The 18,229-nt window shown below is 47.6% G+C and overlaps 1 protein-coding gene across 1 annotated transcript in view; it reads left to right on the top strand.

The window, feature by feature from the left end:
- Positions 1 to 18,229, top strand: part of EPHB1 (EPH receptor B1) — a 401,523-nt gene that overhangs the window by 140,530 nt on the left and 242,764 nt on the right. The window contains exon 3 of the mRNA XM_084902720.1: positions 1,916 to 2,597. Within this exon, the coding sequence (XP_084758846.1) occupies positions 1,916 to 2,597 (682 nt within the window). The remainder of the gene's footprint in view (positions 1 to 1,915; positions 2,598 to 18,229) is intronic.

Here is an 18,229-nt window from a genome sequence, read left to right as displayed (position 1 = left end):
ACCGCCATGAAAAGGGAGAGAGGTCTGAAAAATTTGAACAAAAACAACCGCCAGCTATTTCTTCTCCCTAATGTATTTGCTTTCTGGTTGCAGACAACCAGGCAAGCAGAACGTAAGTTTAGCAAACACATTTAAATAGAACATAGCACACAGTCTTAAAGAAGGAATAAACAGTAGTTCCTCGACATCAGTAAGAAAGGAAGCAAAGTCCACATGAGGTGTGCAAGGGTCACTGATGGAGCTCACCAAGGACTGCAGCGTCGGGAGAGAACTGCCCCCCTGAGAGTGCTGGGAGGGGTGGGGGAAGACAGGCCATGGATAGCCTGCAGCTCAGATGCCTCCGTGTCAGGGGCCAGGCAGCAGGAGTGGCTGCAAGGTCACTTTACAGGCCGGCTGATCCGGGCCAGCTCTCTATACCTGGTAACTAACTGGTGCATGTTTGAAAAACAGCTGTGCCTCTGCCCTCCTGCACCTATAGGCAGTTAATTCTGTGCAAAAAGCTACTGTAGTATATTTCCCACATGCACATCATTGGCTTTTAGCTATTTTAATGAAGAATCCTAGCTTATATATTTCAACTCCACACTGTATATAATGAGGAGTTAACACAATGTTTAAAGAAATAGGCATGATTTGGTTTCTTTTATCACCACTGCCAAATAGTCAAGGATCTTAATTTACTTTTTTCTGTTCACATTAGGAAGTTGAATTTCTTCTCCCTCTTATTTCCTTACTTAGCAAACACACTGAAGCTTCCTGGGAATATCCCCAATTCTTGAGATTGGGGTCCTGGGTGACCCCAGCTGCTTCCTTTCCCTGCATAGGAAGAAATATTGACCCAGTAACTCTTCTTTGGCCCTTGGCCCCGAGGGATTCAGTTAATAAAGCCAGAACCTCATGGACCCCTCCCCCGCCTTATTGCTTGTTACTGAAATAAGTTATTTGGAGAATTTCTTTGACCATTCAAATAATTGCTTTCTATCCCTTCTCTTCCCCATCACTTCTTATGGTCATGTGATCATGGATGAATTATAAGATGTATTTTTGTCTGAAAATGGGTGATAATAGTATCTAGTTCTATTGGGAACTATTGGAAGGATTGAGAGATATCACTTACTAAATGCATTGTTTTTCTTTTTCCAGTTTACAGGGCGCTAAAACGAGAGCTCTCTTTTCCAACACAAAGCCTGGCTGTGTCTTCCTTATAAAGAAGCTTTCCTTACTCCCTAAGTAACACATTCTCTCCCATCACATCTTTGCTTGAAATGTGCGCAAAATGAAGCTTAATTTCCTCCATTAAGGACATTTTCTCTCTCAGCAGCCCCTACTCATACCAGTTTTATGGTCGATCTAATTATTTCAAAGAGTTGAAGTTATAAAACACAAGTTTATGAGAATCTAAATTTGCTGAGAAATTTGAAAAAGTTTCACATTCATATACTTTTCAGAGATAATAAAGAAGCTTCACCACAATAAATTAATTAGGTTTAGAAATTAGGATTTCCAAAGTGGGGGTGTCACGAGGTCACACTCCTGATATACAGAGTGGCCATTGAGAGTAGAGGCTGTGGGAGACTGTCCTGGCTGTCATGTGGGGCTAAACCTGCAGATTGTCTCCGTGGATGTGATAAGCCTTAGTCACAGCATGAGAGTTGTGGGTTAGATGAAGGGAGGCTCTCTAGAGTAAAGTCCTTTCTATTTGGGGGTGGGCTGCATATTCTGAAGCCCACTTAAAGGACACCTTTATAAGCAAGTTAGGGTTATATGTGTTCATTTCTCATGTCAAACAGGTGGACTGGTGAGCTCCTAAGGCCCTCTTTCATTGCCAGGCTTCTCTTCTGACTGCCTTTCTGTATCTTCTCACTTTCTATTTTTCTGTTTTTCCATGTGTGTGCCTGTGGACTGCTTGGTACAGTGGGAAGAAGTCAGTGGCTACGATGAAAACCTCAACACCATCCGTACCTACCAGGTGTGCAACGTGTTCGAGCCCAACCAGAACAACTGGCTGCTCACCACCTTCATCAACCGGCGAGGGGCCCATCGCATCTACACGGAAATGCGATTCACTGTGAGAGACTGCAGCAGCCTCCCCAACGTCCCAGGCTCCTGCAAAGAGACCTTCAATTTGTATTACTATGAAACTGACTCCGTCATTGCCACCAAGAAGTCAGCCTTCTGGTCCGAGGCCCCCTACCTCAAAGTAGACACCATTGCTGCGGACGAGAGCTTCTCCCAGGTGGACTTCGGGGGAAGGTTGATGAAAGTCAACACGGAAGTCAGGAGCTTTGGGCCTCTTACTCGAAATGGTTTTTACCTCGCTTTTCAGGATTACGGAGCCTGTATGTCTCTCCTTTCTGTCCGTGTCTTCTATAAAAAGTGTCCCAGCATTGTGCAAAACTTTGCCGTGTTCCCAGAGACCATGACAGGGGCAGAGAGCACGTCTCTGGTGATTGCTCGGGGCATGTGCATCCCCAACGCTGAGGAAGTAGACGTACCCATCAAACTCTACTGCAACGGGGACGGGGAGTGGATGGTGCCTATCGGACGTTGTACCTGCAAGCCTGGCTATGAGGCTGAAAACAGCATGGCCTGCAAGGGTAAGAGACCCCTTGAGACCTCTGTTTCCTGCCCACTGGAGCAGGGCCAAGTCTTCAAGGTTTCCCGTCTCGAGCTCTGGATTATACAGGAACAGAATAGCCCAGTGGCTCTTATATTATAAAGCTCTGGGTAACCTTCATTCCCTATGCTAGGCCTGATGATTTTCTAATCGTGTCCAACCAGAATGTCCATATTAATGGTAGGAGAAAAGGTGGGAAAAATTCTAAATGATGGATAATAACTTAACCATCAGTTACATATAGTTTTGGGACATTGACATTCTCTCTCTCTCTCTCTCTCTCTCTCTCTCTCTCTCTCTCTCTCTCTCACACACACACACACACACACACACACACCCCTGCATGTCCAGCTCCATGTTCTGAGGCATAGAGAATTTGGGATTTGGGTTGCCATGGGCAGTTCACTCAAGGGTAATTGAGAGATGATTGAATTTGGAAAATATTTTAGTTTATTTCAGTCCAGCTCCCACAGCACTCAACTTGGTACTGGACCCTTGTAGCTCATTAACTCAAAGCCCTCTGGCTTGGCTGTCTTCCTCCAGGGGCTCAGTGCCAGGCCCTGGGGCAGGGATGGGCCTAGTTTTGGTGTGTCCTAGAAGGAGATGAAGCTGTTGGAATGGGTTGAGATGTTATCATGAGTTGAATTACCTTTGCTTCTGAATGTTACAGAGTGATGCAAACTTTGCAGTTTGAGGGCGTCATGGTGCTGTGTGCTCACATAGGCTCTGCTCAGTCCAAAGGAGCATATGTCCAATAGGTGACAATCTGTGTGCTGAGCTGGATCTCGACTCACTCTTCTCTGGGAGTAAACAGAAAAGTCTAGAGCAAGCATGTCAGACTCAAAGGCTAACACGGGCCAAATAAACGAGGCATGTGGCCCATGGCCCATGAGTTTGATATATTATAGTTGGTCTAGAGCAGCAGCTGCCAACCAGTGGTCCATGAACCTCTGGTGGTCCCTGAGGTCTGAAAGGTTGGTGACCACTGGTTGAGAGTGCACAGCCTAATTGCATGGGAGCTGAACTTGGGGGAGAGAGTTGGGAAAGAGAAAACTGCTTTCCTTTATTAAGTTTCCTTTGTGGCCCTCAAAGTTTCAGACTCTTTCAAGAGCAAGGTCTCCTACAGGGACCTCGGAAATGACCATCTTGACCCTAACCTATCACTCAGTGGCCTTAGTCCTTCGGGGCATCTTTGAGAAGGGGATCTGTAGTAGCTCCTCTTTCTTTAACATGAGCCTCATGCCAGTTGTCTTCCCTGTCATCCTCCCTATCCCATCTGAGCACCCGGCCATCCCTGTGTTTCTACCTCACTCACCTTGCTCCCCAGGCACCTGCAGGCGAAGTGCCAGGCACAGACATGATTGCTAATGCTCATCAGCTCTGCGATCCTTTGGACTCAGTTAATTGGCTGGGCCGGGGCCCTCACATAGCCTTTCTGAGGCCTGCTGAGAGAGGAGAGCTGCACCATTGTGTCTTTATTGGATTTCTTGGATATGGTACCCATGATGGATGGTGTGGAAGCAGAGGGGAGAGAATGCCAAATCAAGCGATGAATCAATGCAGACAGTTTTAAAACCAGCCTGGCCTGGTCCCACAGCGCTCCTCTTTGTCCCATTGGTTGGAGGAGGGGTGGGAGGTGCCCTCTTTGGCATTTGTCAGGGTCTGAGTAGGGACCCAGGCACCAGACTGAATTCTTAAAGGGGCAGGTGCAGCAGCTGCCAGATGCAGCAGCTTGCAACAGTGTGGGTGATGTCTCCAGGCTTCAAAGGGCTGCCACGCCACACTTGCTGGCTGGAGCCTCTTGTTTCTCTGATTATTTCCTGAGCAAAACGGCAGGAACCTGAGCAAGCATTGATTGGTTCTGATTTAATTGGGACTTTGGGAACAGGCTCATTTCTTTGGGCTAATTGGAACTTTTCTCTTTTGGGGAGTTCTGTCCATGCTGCTTGTCAGTGGTTGTCCTGGGAAGGCCTGGGGAGACAAATATTTAAATCCAAGTGGTTTCTTTCCATTCTGCCTCCCACCTCCAACCCGCTCTGGACTTTTGGGGGACATTCCTAATCTAAAGCTATTGTGAACCTGACTTGATTTCACAAACTGTTTCTCACAAACTTATTAGAGTGTGGAGGAAATCGGGAGTCCAGGGCACCATCCCATTGCCATTTCAGTGGCATAGGCAGCCACGTTTTGGTGACATTTCCAAGAGTGGAGAGTGGAATCAGGCTGCGTCATGGGTCCCGCTGCCAAGCAGCCTGGCTGAGCTCAGTGACCTAGACCAGCAGAGAAACCCCTTTTCACCCTGTCTGCACCACTTTAAGCTGCATCTTTGCCCTTGGCTTTGCTGGTAACCTTGATGGTTGAGCCAGACCCCGCTTCCCAGGGCTGAGAGCAGGTGCAGAGACAGTGGGCACAGATGGTTATCTTGGGGAGCTCTGCACCCTTTGGTTTGAGATGGGCAGTGCATGTGGATGGATTTGTGACTGGGACCATGGTGTGTCTTCAAGGGAAGTTCAAGCTGTCAGGTAGGCACCGTGGCCATTCACAGCAGTCCTGAGGCACTACAGGCAATGCTCATGAGCATGGAGTATAGTGGATGCCAGGGCACTGTGAGTGAGAAACAGGGAGCCTCCATCAGCTGTCCTGGATAAAAAGGCAAGTTACTCTCTCCCAACACAAACCCGAGAATGGTTGCCCTGGAGCCAGACTGGCAAAGCCTGGGTGATTCTGTGATTCACAGAAATGTTGATATGATACATTATCTTTTCTGGATATTTGAGTGTGAGTCTTTGCATGGGTTGGTAGAAATCTACAGGTTAGTAGGAAGAATATTCTTTATATTATTGTTCTGGCACAACAGACTTTCATGATGGCAGGGACTCTCTTCTCCTGACTTTCACTTTGCATCTGCTGAACGCCTTCTTGTCAGAGTCATGGTGACCATTCGCTTTGTTGTGCAGAAGCATCTGGAGACCAATTAGGCAGCCCAGCCAGGGAAGAGTGGTCCTGGCCCAGAGCTGTTTCTGCTGTGAGGCACGAGGAAGGGAAGAGGATGGGGGCAAGCAGAGGAAGCTGTGGGGAGAGGGATGAGGGGGGCAAGTGGCTCACACATGTTCCTGAGGGCTCCATGGCTTTGCTGGTCTCTAAGGCCTGTTCATGACTCACCCTTTCTGCACACACAGGTTGGACCCATCAGGCAGAGAATCCCAGCAGCCAGCTGACCTCACCAGTAACTCTGACCCCATCACGCATTTGTCTCTATGAAACTGTTAATTACTAGGAAAATGGCCATCTGTCCCCAGTTCCAGTTTCATGCTTATGGCACAGTGGATTAATGAGAAATCCTGGCTTTGTTCTAACCCACCCCTCTTCCCCGCCACCTTCCCTGCTCAGGTTGATGGCTAAATTGATTCTCTGTGTGGGTCCCTATAGCTTAATTGTCTCTGAGCCAGGGAGGCCAAGATATGGTGCTCTACAAGCCATCTCTGCCGTGGACCCTAAACTATTGTGAGCTGATGTTGGTCTCTGGGATGCAGGAGGGGCTGAGATTGACAGTTGCTAGGGGGAACCTGACCCAGGCAGGCCCCTTATCTGTCAGTTAGAAAAGTAAGGGCTATAGTATCCCATATGGGTGCCCAAGGTAACGTCTCAGGTTCTGGGACAGTCTCTGGCAGCCAGATCCTAGCTGGAGCAGTGTGCCCATGGGGTTTGGATCTGCTTCTGCCCCTGAGTGCTCTCTGAGGGCATGGCTTGCCCTCCCAGGCATGGAAGGTCTTCTGGAGCTACCAGAACGAGCTGCCTCATTAGCCTTCAACTCTAGCCACTGTAAGGAGCCAGGAGATAACAATGCTATACATAACCATCCTCCCTCGCTGTGAAATTCTGGTGGGTTTTAGTTAAGTCCTTTACTGTGGACAGTCCTATCTCCTCTGCCCACTTCTCAGGGTGTGGAAAAACCAAGTAGGATAATGGAGATGAGACAGCTCTGTAAGCCAGGCAATGCCATGTGTTGCCAGGTGCCATTGCCCTTAAGCTCTCCAGCACACCATTGGCCTCTGGTTACTAAAGGAATAAGACTCTAGAATGAAGTTGGCATGTGGTATTCCTACCCAGAGACACAGGTCGCAGGAGCCCTGAATGTCAGTCATTACCTACCTGCACCTGCTCAGGTCCAGCTCCATGACTGTCAAGAGGTGGCCAGTGAAGTCAGCACATAGGAGTGATCCACTGTCTCTCACCAGGTCAGTGGATCAGTGAACATGCGTTTGAAAGGTGTGGCTCATGAGGCCTGCTTCGAGGCAGGTGGTCTAGGCAGATAGTCTTTGTGAGCTGGAGGTCTGAGAAGCAAAAGAATATTCCACAAGCACAAGAGGGAACATGGTCTTCTGAAGCAGTGATTCTTGATCCAAGAGTGGACTCGAGAATTCACAGGAAGGATTTTATAAATTGGCATCTCAGATGTCCCCTCTGAGACTCTGTTGGGTGGGTCTGGTGGGGGCCCAGGCTGATAATCCTGAGTGCTAGGTTCAGACTAGGACCTCCTATGTAGCTGGAGTTGAGAAGAAGGGGGCCTCAAAGGAGGTTACTGTAGGCGTCCTTAGGCTTGTGGAATGTGCAGAAAGGGTGGACCTGATCCCTGAGGGGATATAAGAGGGGTCTGGGAGCAGGGACTGCAGGGCAGGCTGGAGGTTGGTGGACTGATCATGGATCCTGCAGGCCAACAGGGAGAAGATGCTCAGAGCATCCCCGCACCTCAAGTAAGGGGTGGGGGCCGTGGGAGGACCTTGGGACTTTGATGAGGCCAGACATTGTCAACATGGGACCTCAGCTGCTACAGCCTAAGAAGGGCTGAGGGCAGAGTAGGCAGGAACAGGAAGCTGCGAATGGACTCAGAAAAGAGCAGCCTTCCCTGCAGCTGGCCATCACCACCTGTTTACTTGGGACTGTCCTCTGAACAGCAGTGGGTGGAGGTTACCCCTGTGCTCAAGGGCACATCAAACCTGCAGGATTTCCATGCCCTGCTCAGGGCCTGCCAAGCAGAGTTGGGGCTGAGGGTCCAGGTTCTGTACCCAGGAGTCCACATGGACTTCCCAGGGGTTCTCAAGTTAATTAGGACCGAGCCAACTCTGGATGTTGGCAGGCCTGGACAACTCTTAAAGCAGAACAGCAGTTCCTGTTTTGCCCATCTCCCAGTGCGTGTGCCTCCCACTCATCATGTGTCTCTCACAAACCCAAGCTGGGCCTGAGTGCTCTGGGTCACTGCCTCCATGGCGCTCCTCAGGCCAGACCCTCCCTGCCTTCTCCTCAGAGGTCTCTTCTTCTGCAGCTTCTTCTTCACTCCTCTCCTCTCCCCAAAGTGGACTTTTTTTTTCCCCCTGATAATTTTCCACCTACATGTAAATTCTTTCATGCCTGGAAACCCAAGGGACATTTTGCACCTTCCAACAGTTTTGGTGCCTTTGTCAACTTGAGCAGCCCAGATGAGACGATTTATAAGCCTGGGGGAGTTGAGATGAAAAATCTGCAGGATTCGAAGGTAAAGAAAAATGTGTCTAATTTAGCTCCTCTTGGAGAAAGAAGTTTCTAGGGTCTATTTTGCTCTCCCTTAGGGTTGCTGGTCCCAGCTCTGGTTCTCCACCTGCCTCCTCATCCTAGATGCTGAAAGAGAAGGTGGGACCCTGAGGGAGTGGGGAACATGTGTGTGTGTGTGTGTGTGTGTGTGTGTGTGTGTATACTCTGCTGGCAGTGCATTCAGGGTTACTGAGTACTGAGGAATGCTTTCTCCTCTCTCTGGTCCTTCTGCAGTTGGCTGGTGAGTGAGAGGAAGGCCACAGCCCAGGCAGCCTCCTCTTAAGCCCCTGGGAGATCAGTTCTGCTCAGGGCCCAGAGCCCTGGGAGGCCAAGGTCATTAATACCACAGCCTTGTAAGATGAGCTTCATAATAGGATTTCCCTACAGGGTACTTCATTTACAAATCCCTGGGGCCTCCTCTGCTCCTCATGGTGGCCCTGCCCAGCTCTCTCCAGAGAGGAATCTGATGTAATTGGCCGAATGTAATGGGCTGTGACATGGCAGGAGCAACAGCAAACAGAGCTGGAAGGATGGCCCTCTGCCACACTGACTCCTGCATGCTGGGCATGGGGACTCAGTCCCAGGCTCTGGTGGTGGCAGAGGATGGAAAGAGGACAAGGAAAGGGGAAGCTCGACATTGCCCCTTCTGCCTTTGAAAGAGAGGGGTAGAAGCACCAAAATTCCATTGGTGTTGACTAACCAATCAGGATTCACCCTGGCCATTGCTAGATTTACTGAGAATAATTTGACAATATTTTGTGCATGAGACCTCCCCTGGGTGGGGCGCCCATGACTTAACAAATATATGTTATCAAAGATGACAATGAAGGTACGCTCTGGTCATTACTGAGATGGTGTGGGTAGTAAAAACATCACAGGGTGGCTATGTAGGTAGGGCCCTGGTGCCACCACTTACTGCACCCTCATTGCCCATGAAGAGCTGTATAGTCTGAAACTGTCCAAGCTGGGGTGAGAGTGTATGGAATGCTGAGAGATCATCTATTCTGACTGCTTCATTGTCCATAGAGTGAAGGTAGCCAGAAAGCATTTCTGGGAAGCAGTCTAGGGAGCCCCAGCTAGTTGACATCACAGCTGGTATTAGAACCCAGGTCTGGGGAAGCCACCATCTGCCTCTGCTTCTGGGACTGGATGTTGTTGAAATTAACTCTCCTGAGAGGCAAATATGTATTTTCAGAAATATCAAACCTCTACCAGCAGTTCTCTCATGAATTCTCTCTGTGTCTGTGCTGTCCCTTATTTTCCTTGGGGTCCAGGCACTCGCTGGAGTCATGCTGTGTGGTTGTAGGTTTCCACACTATATAACACAGAGCTTGTGTCAACTATTACCATCTTCCATTGAACCTCTCCAGGATAAGTACTCTCTCCAGATGCTCTGAAACACTGACTGGCCTATAAGCTATCCAGAGGGTACACGGTGTCCCAGTGGGTGACCCAAGCTCCCTGAGAAGGGTATTGTCTAGGGCTCTGTGCTTACAGAAAAGGCCCAAGGGAAGGTGGCCAGGCTGCAGGTTGGAGGCCTGGCTTTGGCTGTCTAATTCGCATCAAGGACCAGCAAGGGCCTCTAGGGCTGAATCCCAGCTCAGGCAGCGCTGTGGTCAGACTTGCCCCTTTTGCTTTCTTGTCCCTGTCTCGTTCTGGAGCTGGGTAGTTTCCTTCCTCAGAACTTGAGCACAAACATCTATATGCACCAACTTTCTCTCCTGGTTTGAAGCATGGAGATGAGAAGTCATATTGAGTCGGAGCCTGACTGGAGTGGGTCCTTTAGTTCTGGGCCCCAGGGAACTCTGAGGGCACGAGCTCCGTTTCCACTGCTTGTGGCCATGGACAAGCTGGGCTGACAGTGCCCAGTGCTCCTGGACTTCAGTTGTCCCTCAAGGCAGTGTGGGCAAAGAAGACCTAAAAGGGTCTATCATGTGCAGGTGGAGAAGGAAAGCATCCCAAACTTGGGCAAATCGCCAGGAATAAGCCTTATTTTGCCAACAGGGCTCAGACAGGGACATTGGTAGAGGGGCAGTGTTGGCTTTTCCCTACAGGAGGGGCCTCTGCCTGGAGATGTCTTGTCTACACTCTCCCTTGCTGGCTGAGCTAAGTGCTTGAGTTCCAGTTACCTGGGAAGGCAGCTGAGCCCTTCACTTTTGTTTGAGGGCCAATGAATAAGGCAAAGCAGGCAGATCCTGGGGAGATGCAGCTTACTACAGAGGAGTATGCCTGGGTCTGCTCTAGGATCTATCCCATATGGCAGAGAGCATCCCGCCTTCCTGTGTGTCTACCCAGGATGAATCTGCATGTTTACAGGTATGCTGGACTCATCTTCCAGTGTGCGTGTGTGTGTGTGTGTGCACATGCATTTTCTTGTGGACAGGTAGGTCAGGAGGAAATCAGCTCAGCCACATCAGGCCCTGGAGAGGCTGGTGAGGAGAAGGGGACACTGTGGGGAGCCTTAAGAGGCATTTTGGAACCACAGGACAGAAATGCATGGACAGGGAAGGCTCAGCCCAGCCCCCCCTGAGTGTTTCCATTGAGAGTAGAACCCAGTTTAAAAAAAGGGCTGGACAAGGACATAGCACTTTGGTTTCTGGCTTGTTCTTGGCCTTTGTCTGGAATAGACTCCCAACCCCATGGGCACACATTTCTAGTTGGGGCTGGAGTTCCCTGGTTTCTGGGTGTGAGACCCTTGGGGGCCTACTCTGGTCATGTCCCTGCACAGTTCTGGCTCCAATTCTCCAGACAGGATGGGTTCCACTCAGGAGTTCCTGTGCAGTGAGTGGTCCTTGTTCCACTCTTTCTTCAGGTACTTCCTGGGCACCTACTACTGCCAAGCCCTTCATACTGTGGACTCAGATTGAACACTCTGACTTCTAAGAATTTGCTACATTCTTAGCTCTTAGAAAGTGCTTGCAATGTCCAGAGGGCAAGGGGACCACATGGGGCTCTATGGACCCGTGGAACCAATGGAGGGTGGCTTCTCCCAGCTAGATGAGACCTCTGAGGACAGGGAGTCCAGCCCCCTGGATGGCACTTTCTTTGCTTTCCCCCAGTTTTAGACACCTCAAGTGATGGGACAGTCAGACTTCCTGAGGCAGCCTCGTTCATATCTGAACCCTGCTTCCCGGGATTGAAATGAATCAGGAGCCCTCTGCTCGAGTTCCTGAGGTGGAACTTTTGTGCACATCTCTCTCATCCCAAGTTACCTTTTGTTGTTATTATTTTAAAAATATTTTGGGTCTTGCCAGTGTGGCTCAGTGTTTGAGCATCGACCTATGAACCAGGAAGTCTTGGTTTGATTCCCAGTCAGGGCATATGCGTTGATTGTGGGCTCAACCCCCAGTGTGGGGCAAGCAGGAAGCAACTGATTAGTTATTCTCTCTCACCACTGATGTTTCTCTCTCTCTCTCCTTTCCTCTCTGAAATCAATACAAATATATTTTAAAACATATTTTGAATAGTTAATGCATAGAAAAAGTAAATTTCCCTTCCACTCTGGTCCTCACCAGGGTCCCACACAGTTACAGTTTCTGACAGGCTCTTGCAGAGAGGGTGCAAGTATTTGCACACTCAAAATATAGACATACCTTTCTCCCACCTGCACTGGGGCAAAATGCACAGGGTTTTCACCTAGTTCCCCCACCCCCTTTCTCACTCAGCAATGAAGGTTTACAGTAATTGGGTTTTATTACACAGAAATCTGTCTCATTCATTCCAATGATTGTTAGTATTCCATTGGATGGATGTACTTTTATTTAATTGGTCCTTCATTTATGTACATTTAGGTTGTTTTCTGTTTCTTTATTTCTAAACAATGTTTCAACAAACATCTGTGTGCATTCATCTTCGCACTTAAGTGTGAGCATATGTGTGAGACAAATTTATTAATTTATTCAATGAATATGTATTGAGGACTTTCTATGTGCCAAAGCGCTTTTCTAACAGCTAAGGATGAATAGATTTTTAGAAGTAAAAGTGCTGAATCAGAGTATATAAATATTTAATTTTGATGGATATTCCCAAGTGGTCCTCCGACAAAGGCATTTTCTTCCAATTTTTGCTCCCACCAACAGTGTAAGAGTTCCTATTCCCTGTCCCTTTGCCAAGATAATAAAATATCAATCATTTTTATCTTTGCAAATCTGAGAGATGAAAACCAGCATCCCATTGCGGTTTCAATTTGCCTTTGTCTTACTATGACGGCCACTGAAACATGGCAGAGTTCCATGAGTTGCCCTGCTCAGGAGTTGAGACACAAGCCTTCCTATAAAACACATCATTAAGTCAGGTAATTTGCATGTTGCAGGAAGTTTGGCATTTTCTCAGTCCTTGATGTAGTCCACTCTTCACTTGCTTCTCTCCCCATCCCCTCCTGCCCTGCAATCCACCATTTATATGTTCTTTATCCATCTGTCTTACAGGGTATTTTTGGTATATGCCATGCACCCATTTTGGCATTTTTCAGAGTGTGGTAGGTGAAGGGTCCACAGATGGCACGGAAAGGCCATGCCATTCTCGTGGTCCATCAGGAAAGCTGGCCCAGCCTAGTTTAGTGGGAAACACACCTGGCTTACCCATCCTTCCTTTCCTGCCCCAGGGCCTATTCTGGGCTCCCTGCTCTGCCCCTCACATTTCTCAGCTCTTTGGCTCAGTCTCACATCTCCCTTTAACTCTCCCAGCTTACCTCTGAGGCCTGAGGCCTCACCTCACCCTGGTGACTCCCCCTCAGCCACCCATTCTTGTCACCAGCCCTTAGCCCTCCCTTCCTCCCTCCAGCCTCCTCTTCATATCTTCTGCACAAACATACTCTCACCAGACCTGCCATCCCTTCCCCAGCCTCCCTGAATCAGTGTCAGCCCTATCCTTGACTAGTATGCCCCAGCCAGAAGCACACACCTTCCTACAGCCCTGAGTGTTGTCTTAACCCTGGATTGCTGCCCACTGCCTCCATTCTTTTTATTTTTGTCTTCTAACTCTGCAACAATTCGATCTGTCTGGGCCATAGACTTCCTACCTCTCTTACTTGCCTTAGTTTCTCTCTCTCTCTCTCCTCTTGTCTCTGCTCCTCTCCTGTCTTCTCCCCTCCCTTCCCCTTTCTTCTTTCCTCCCTTCCTCTCTTCCTTCTTTCCATTAAGGTAAACATATTCAACTTAAAAAAAAAGAGTCAACTTAAAGAAAAACAACAAATTAAAACTCTGGTGTTTAGATTTGGCAAAAAAAGCAATCAAGATAACATGCAATGACTGATGTTTGGAGAGAATGCTGACTTACCCTGTTTACCTGGGCTAAGGAGGCAGTCCCGTTCTTCCTTGTCAGATCATGTTAATGGTTATAATGTGGACATGGAGCGAATGTTCCTGGACTGGCTTCCAGCTTGCGTGGTTGTCATTTATGAAGCACTCATTACATACCAGATGCTTTGCAAATTCTTTTCTTACACCCTCTCTTAAATCCTCACAATAGCCCTATCAGGTACACAAGACTACGATCCTCATTTTTTAATGGAAGATACTGAGGCACAGAGAACTCAAGTAACATTGCCAAGGTCATACAACGTAGGACTCCAAGGCTCTGCTAGTAAACACCATGCACCTATTTTGGCATTTTCAGAGTGCGATAGGTGTAGGGTCTGCAGATAGGACAGGACAGGAGCAGGTACTGGTGCTGAAAGGCCATACTTTATTCCTTCCCAGCTGGAGAAGGGTAGGATTCACGTAGGGCCACATCAATGATTTGTGATGGGAGCTGAACCTTCAGCATCCCATTTGGGCTGAGATGGAAGCCATTGGAGTTTGATCTGCATTTCCAATTGGCTAGGGATCAGGTAGACTTGAAGTTCATGGAGTGACCATGCTCATGGGCAAGAATGAATTGAAGGTACAGTTGAACCGCCCCCACCTCCACCTCCATTGTCAGCCCCACTCTTGGTCTTATTCTCCCCTCCCAGCTCCGCATAGGCAGGGCCACGCCTGATGCTTCTCTGCATCCCTAATGCTTGCTCTGGGCCATCTGTTAAATGAGAACAAAACAAAACACACTCAAAACAAAATTTGTGGAAGCAGGATGTGAGCTGAGCAGGAAGAGAGGCTTTGCATTAGGATGTGTGAGAAAACTTCCCAGTAGCATGGAGTAGCATAAACTCCAAAGAAACCAGCCGAGAACCGGGTGTGAGACTGCTGACAGGACATGCACTAGCAGAGGTGATGATGGCAGGACCAGATGGAGGAAGTAACGGGTGATGGCAGAGGCCTTGTCTGTCTGTTGTCCCATCGAGTGACACATTGTGCACGCACACAGAACAAAGTCAACAGAATGGTCGCAAGCCCATGCGTCATGAAACCCTTTCACTAAAGGTTGGTGGTGATGTCTCAGTTTGACAGAGGACATAAGGTCAGTGCCACGTGTGATTCCCAACTGGAAAATGACAATCTGCTCTCTGCACAAGATGCATAGAGCTTCTCATTGAAATTGTATGGAATATGCAAGAACTCTGCCAAATCATGGACTTAGCCAAAATTTTGCCTGTTCTGGGAATTAGGTGATGTGAGAGTTTCTGTTTGGTTTCTGAGTTTGTCACACACATGGCTACATTTGAATGTGGAGACCCTTATCACATGGGGCTTTTCTTTTCTCACTGGTTCTGTTTGCCTTCCCCTCTGTGTCTTTGGCCAGATTTGTCTTATTATCTTGTCTGTCTTCTCTCTGGACTTGCTTCGAACAGAGAAAAGAGAGAAAGCACATTTCATTGGTAGGATTTTAATGAATGGATGGCTATTTCCATTCATTGTTTTTATTTTTTTTTTCCTAGGAAACTGTCTCGATGCAAATTGCAATAAAAATGAATTCTTTCATGTAGCAAAATACAGGAAATCAATGTTTATCATTGAAATCAATTGCAAATATTACAAAAGTAATTCTTGTCATCAAAATTAATATATAATCACACATGTCGATAATAAGATCGTTTATTAAAAAGAACAATAGCTCCCCCCCAAAGTATCTCTGTAGAATGCCCTGCTTCTTTGTGCTTATTTCTTATTTTTTCTAAAGCATTCTCTGCTTCTTTCAGCTGCTTCTACCCCATTCTCAGTTATTCTTGGCTTATGAGAATTCTTTCAAGCTTCCTTTTTCCCCCTAACATATTTTAAACCTTTCAAGGCAGCTACTAGTTAAAGACCAGTAACCAAAGCTGTTCATTGTTGAATTTAACATACCCAATCAGAGTAACAACACCCTTCTCTCTTTGAGGCAATCTCTGCCCACCTATCTGCCCACTTCCCTAAGAATTTCCTCTAATTAAAACTCAGTTATTTGGGAGCGTGTTTCATCTTTGGGGATTGGCCTTCCCACTCCCCTTTCCTCTGAACCCCACCACGGTGCGCTTACTGCCCCCGCCCTGGGCACCTGGAGAGCCCCTGTGAACCAACAATGCCAAAGAAGCAGCAGATCCCCTCCGCCCTAATGGCTTTCTGCAGCCCTGGTGGCAGTGGATTTACTACCCAGAGAGCTGATAGTATCAGCACACAAGCCAATTGGACATCATATACCCACTGTTTCTTGACCCAGGAGGTGGCTACCCCTGGACATTCCAGGGGCTGATGGCCTCAGTCCTCTCTCTACCCTGGCTTTCCCCAGAGGCCAGGCATCTCCAGGCCTTTCCCCCACACTCTCCTTTCCTGCCTGTAGCTGTGTGCTGAGACCACAAAGGGCTCTGTAGACAGACATTGTGTGTTGTTTGCCAACATGGGGGCCGGGGTACACAGAGGGGGTGAGGGAGAAGCCATCTGCTCTCTCCTTTCACACCGACCTTTGCTTTCTCCCTTTCATTCTCCCCCTGATCTCTGTCTTTGAATGTGCATACAAAAATAAAAAAGCAGTTGCTAATTAGAGCAAGAGAATGAGAGTGAGCCTGGAAGAGGGATACAGCAGAGAGGCCCACTCCCATGCAAATTGGCCGGCTTTTAAGAGCCAAGGAGGGAAGGACAAGGGGGCCCTGAAGGGGCCTGGGGTTTATTTTGACAAAATAAGCAACAAAGCTGCTTCTTCCAAATGGGAAGGACGGGCTTTGTCTTAACCTCCCATCATGGAAGGGGAGGAAACAAGAAATGACAGTTCCCAGTAAACTCCCATGGCTGGCTGCTGGGTCCACCTACTCTACCTTTTCTTATCTTTTTCTTTCTCTCAATAGCCAGTAAACAATAGGGGACTTTAAATGTACCCTTTTATTCGTAATTTTGTTTTGCCTGATAGAGAGAGTGGGAAATCATTGGCTTCTCTCCCCAGGCAGGGCTGGCTGGGAGAGGGGAAGCGTCCCCACACAGGAGCAGCTGAGTCATCAGGAAGCCCCCGCTTGGACAATATCCTCCAACAAATGGAGACTTTCTTTCAGAGTTTCTCCCCCTCTCCCCCCGACTCCATCCTACTCTTGGATCACCCAGCGATTTCTCTTTCTCACCCTGCATCACTAAGTGTTCCAGAAGCCGTCCTGATGTGTGTGCTGAAGTACTGGTTTCCCAGTGAGTGCCTGGGGGGACAGCAGCCAGTGTTAGGACAGGGCCCTGCTCAGAAGGTTCCACTATAGCCAGGGCCAGGGGCACCCGCCTGGGAGTTCTGCCATGGCTTACTCTGGAGCCATCTCTGCCTCATTCATTCAGGCTCACTCTGAAGGCCTGGAGGTGCCCAGATCGGCTGACGTTGAAGAGCTGTCAGTCATGGTAAGGGAAGGCTACCTGGTGGCCTGGTCCCTTGAGAGATGCGGTTACTCCTGGTATAAGGCGAACAGACTATGTGAAGGTTTTGGCATACAGATCCTGTGCATTGGAAACATTAGGTTAGTTTCTGATTTCTTGTGAATGTAAACAAATGAAGACAAGACCAGAGGAAGCCTCATCATGGGGCACGTTGGTACTAACTAGTCAGGGAGGAAGAAGGGAAAAGGAAATAGAACCTGGAAAGAAAGGATAATAATGTGTTCATTCTCTTCCACTGGTGGCTGCTGAAGGTGATGGATACAAATGAGAAGAGAGAATGACCCACTGGAATCTATTGGGAAGACCCTCTGATTCTGGGATGAAAGTTTCAAAATGAACTTTCTGGGAGTCCATACGGAGGTGTCAGCTCTTGGTATTGTCAGTACTTTTAATTTTAGCCATTTTAATTGGTGTGTCCTAGTATCTCATGGTGGTTTTAATTTGCATTTCTCTAGTGAATAATGATGTTGCATATCTTTCATGTGCTTATTGGCCATCTGTTTATACTCTGTGGTGAAATGTTTATTCAACATTTTTGCCCGTTTTAATGAGGTTGTTTTCTTACTATTGAGTATTGAGATTTCTTTATGCATTTTGCATACAAGTCTTTTTGTTGAATGCATAATTTGAAAATATTTTCTTCCAGTCTGTGACTTGTCCCTTCTTTCTCTTAACAATGTCTTTTACAAGCAAACATTTAAAGTTTTGATGAGATTCAATTTACCCATTAAACTTTTTTTTTTAAATTAAAAACTGAATTTTAAGAGCAGTTTTAGGCTCACAGCAAAATTAAGAGGAAAGTACAGAAAATTTCCATATACCTTCTGCCCCCACCCATGTGCAACCTCCCCCATCATCAAAATCCCCTACCAGAGTAACACATGGGCACCTATAGCTCATAATTTACATTAGGGTTCACTCTTGGTATACATTCTGTGGGTTTGGACAAATTCTTAATCACATGCCCACCATTATAGAGTATTTGCACTGCCCTAAAAATCCTTTGTGTGCTGTCTACTCCTTAATCTCTCCTCACCCTTCCTCCCCTGACAACCACTGATCTTTTTACTGTCTTCATAATTTTGCCTTTCCAGAATGCCCAACAGCTGCAACTATGTGGTATGTAGCCTTTTCAGACCGGCTTCCTTCACTTAGTAATATGTATTTAAGGCTTCTCCATGTGTTTCTGTAACTTGATGGCTCATTTTTCTTTCTTTTTTTCATTTTTCTTTAGAGCTGAATTGTACTTCATTGTTTGGAGAATTTATTCTTTATTTTTTTTTTTTTT

Source organism: Pipistrellus hanaki (genome assembly GCF_964339955.1).
Source record: "Pipistrellus hanaki genome assembly, chromosome: 13".
Taxonomy (NCBI): Eukaryota; Metazoa; Chordata; class Mammalia; order Chiroptera; family Vespertilionidae; genus Pipistrellus; species Pipistrellus hanaki.
The sequence above is the reverse complement of the archived record's forward strand: the minus strand, read 5'-3'. Positions and strand labels throughout refer to the sequence as shown.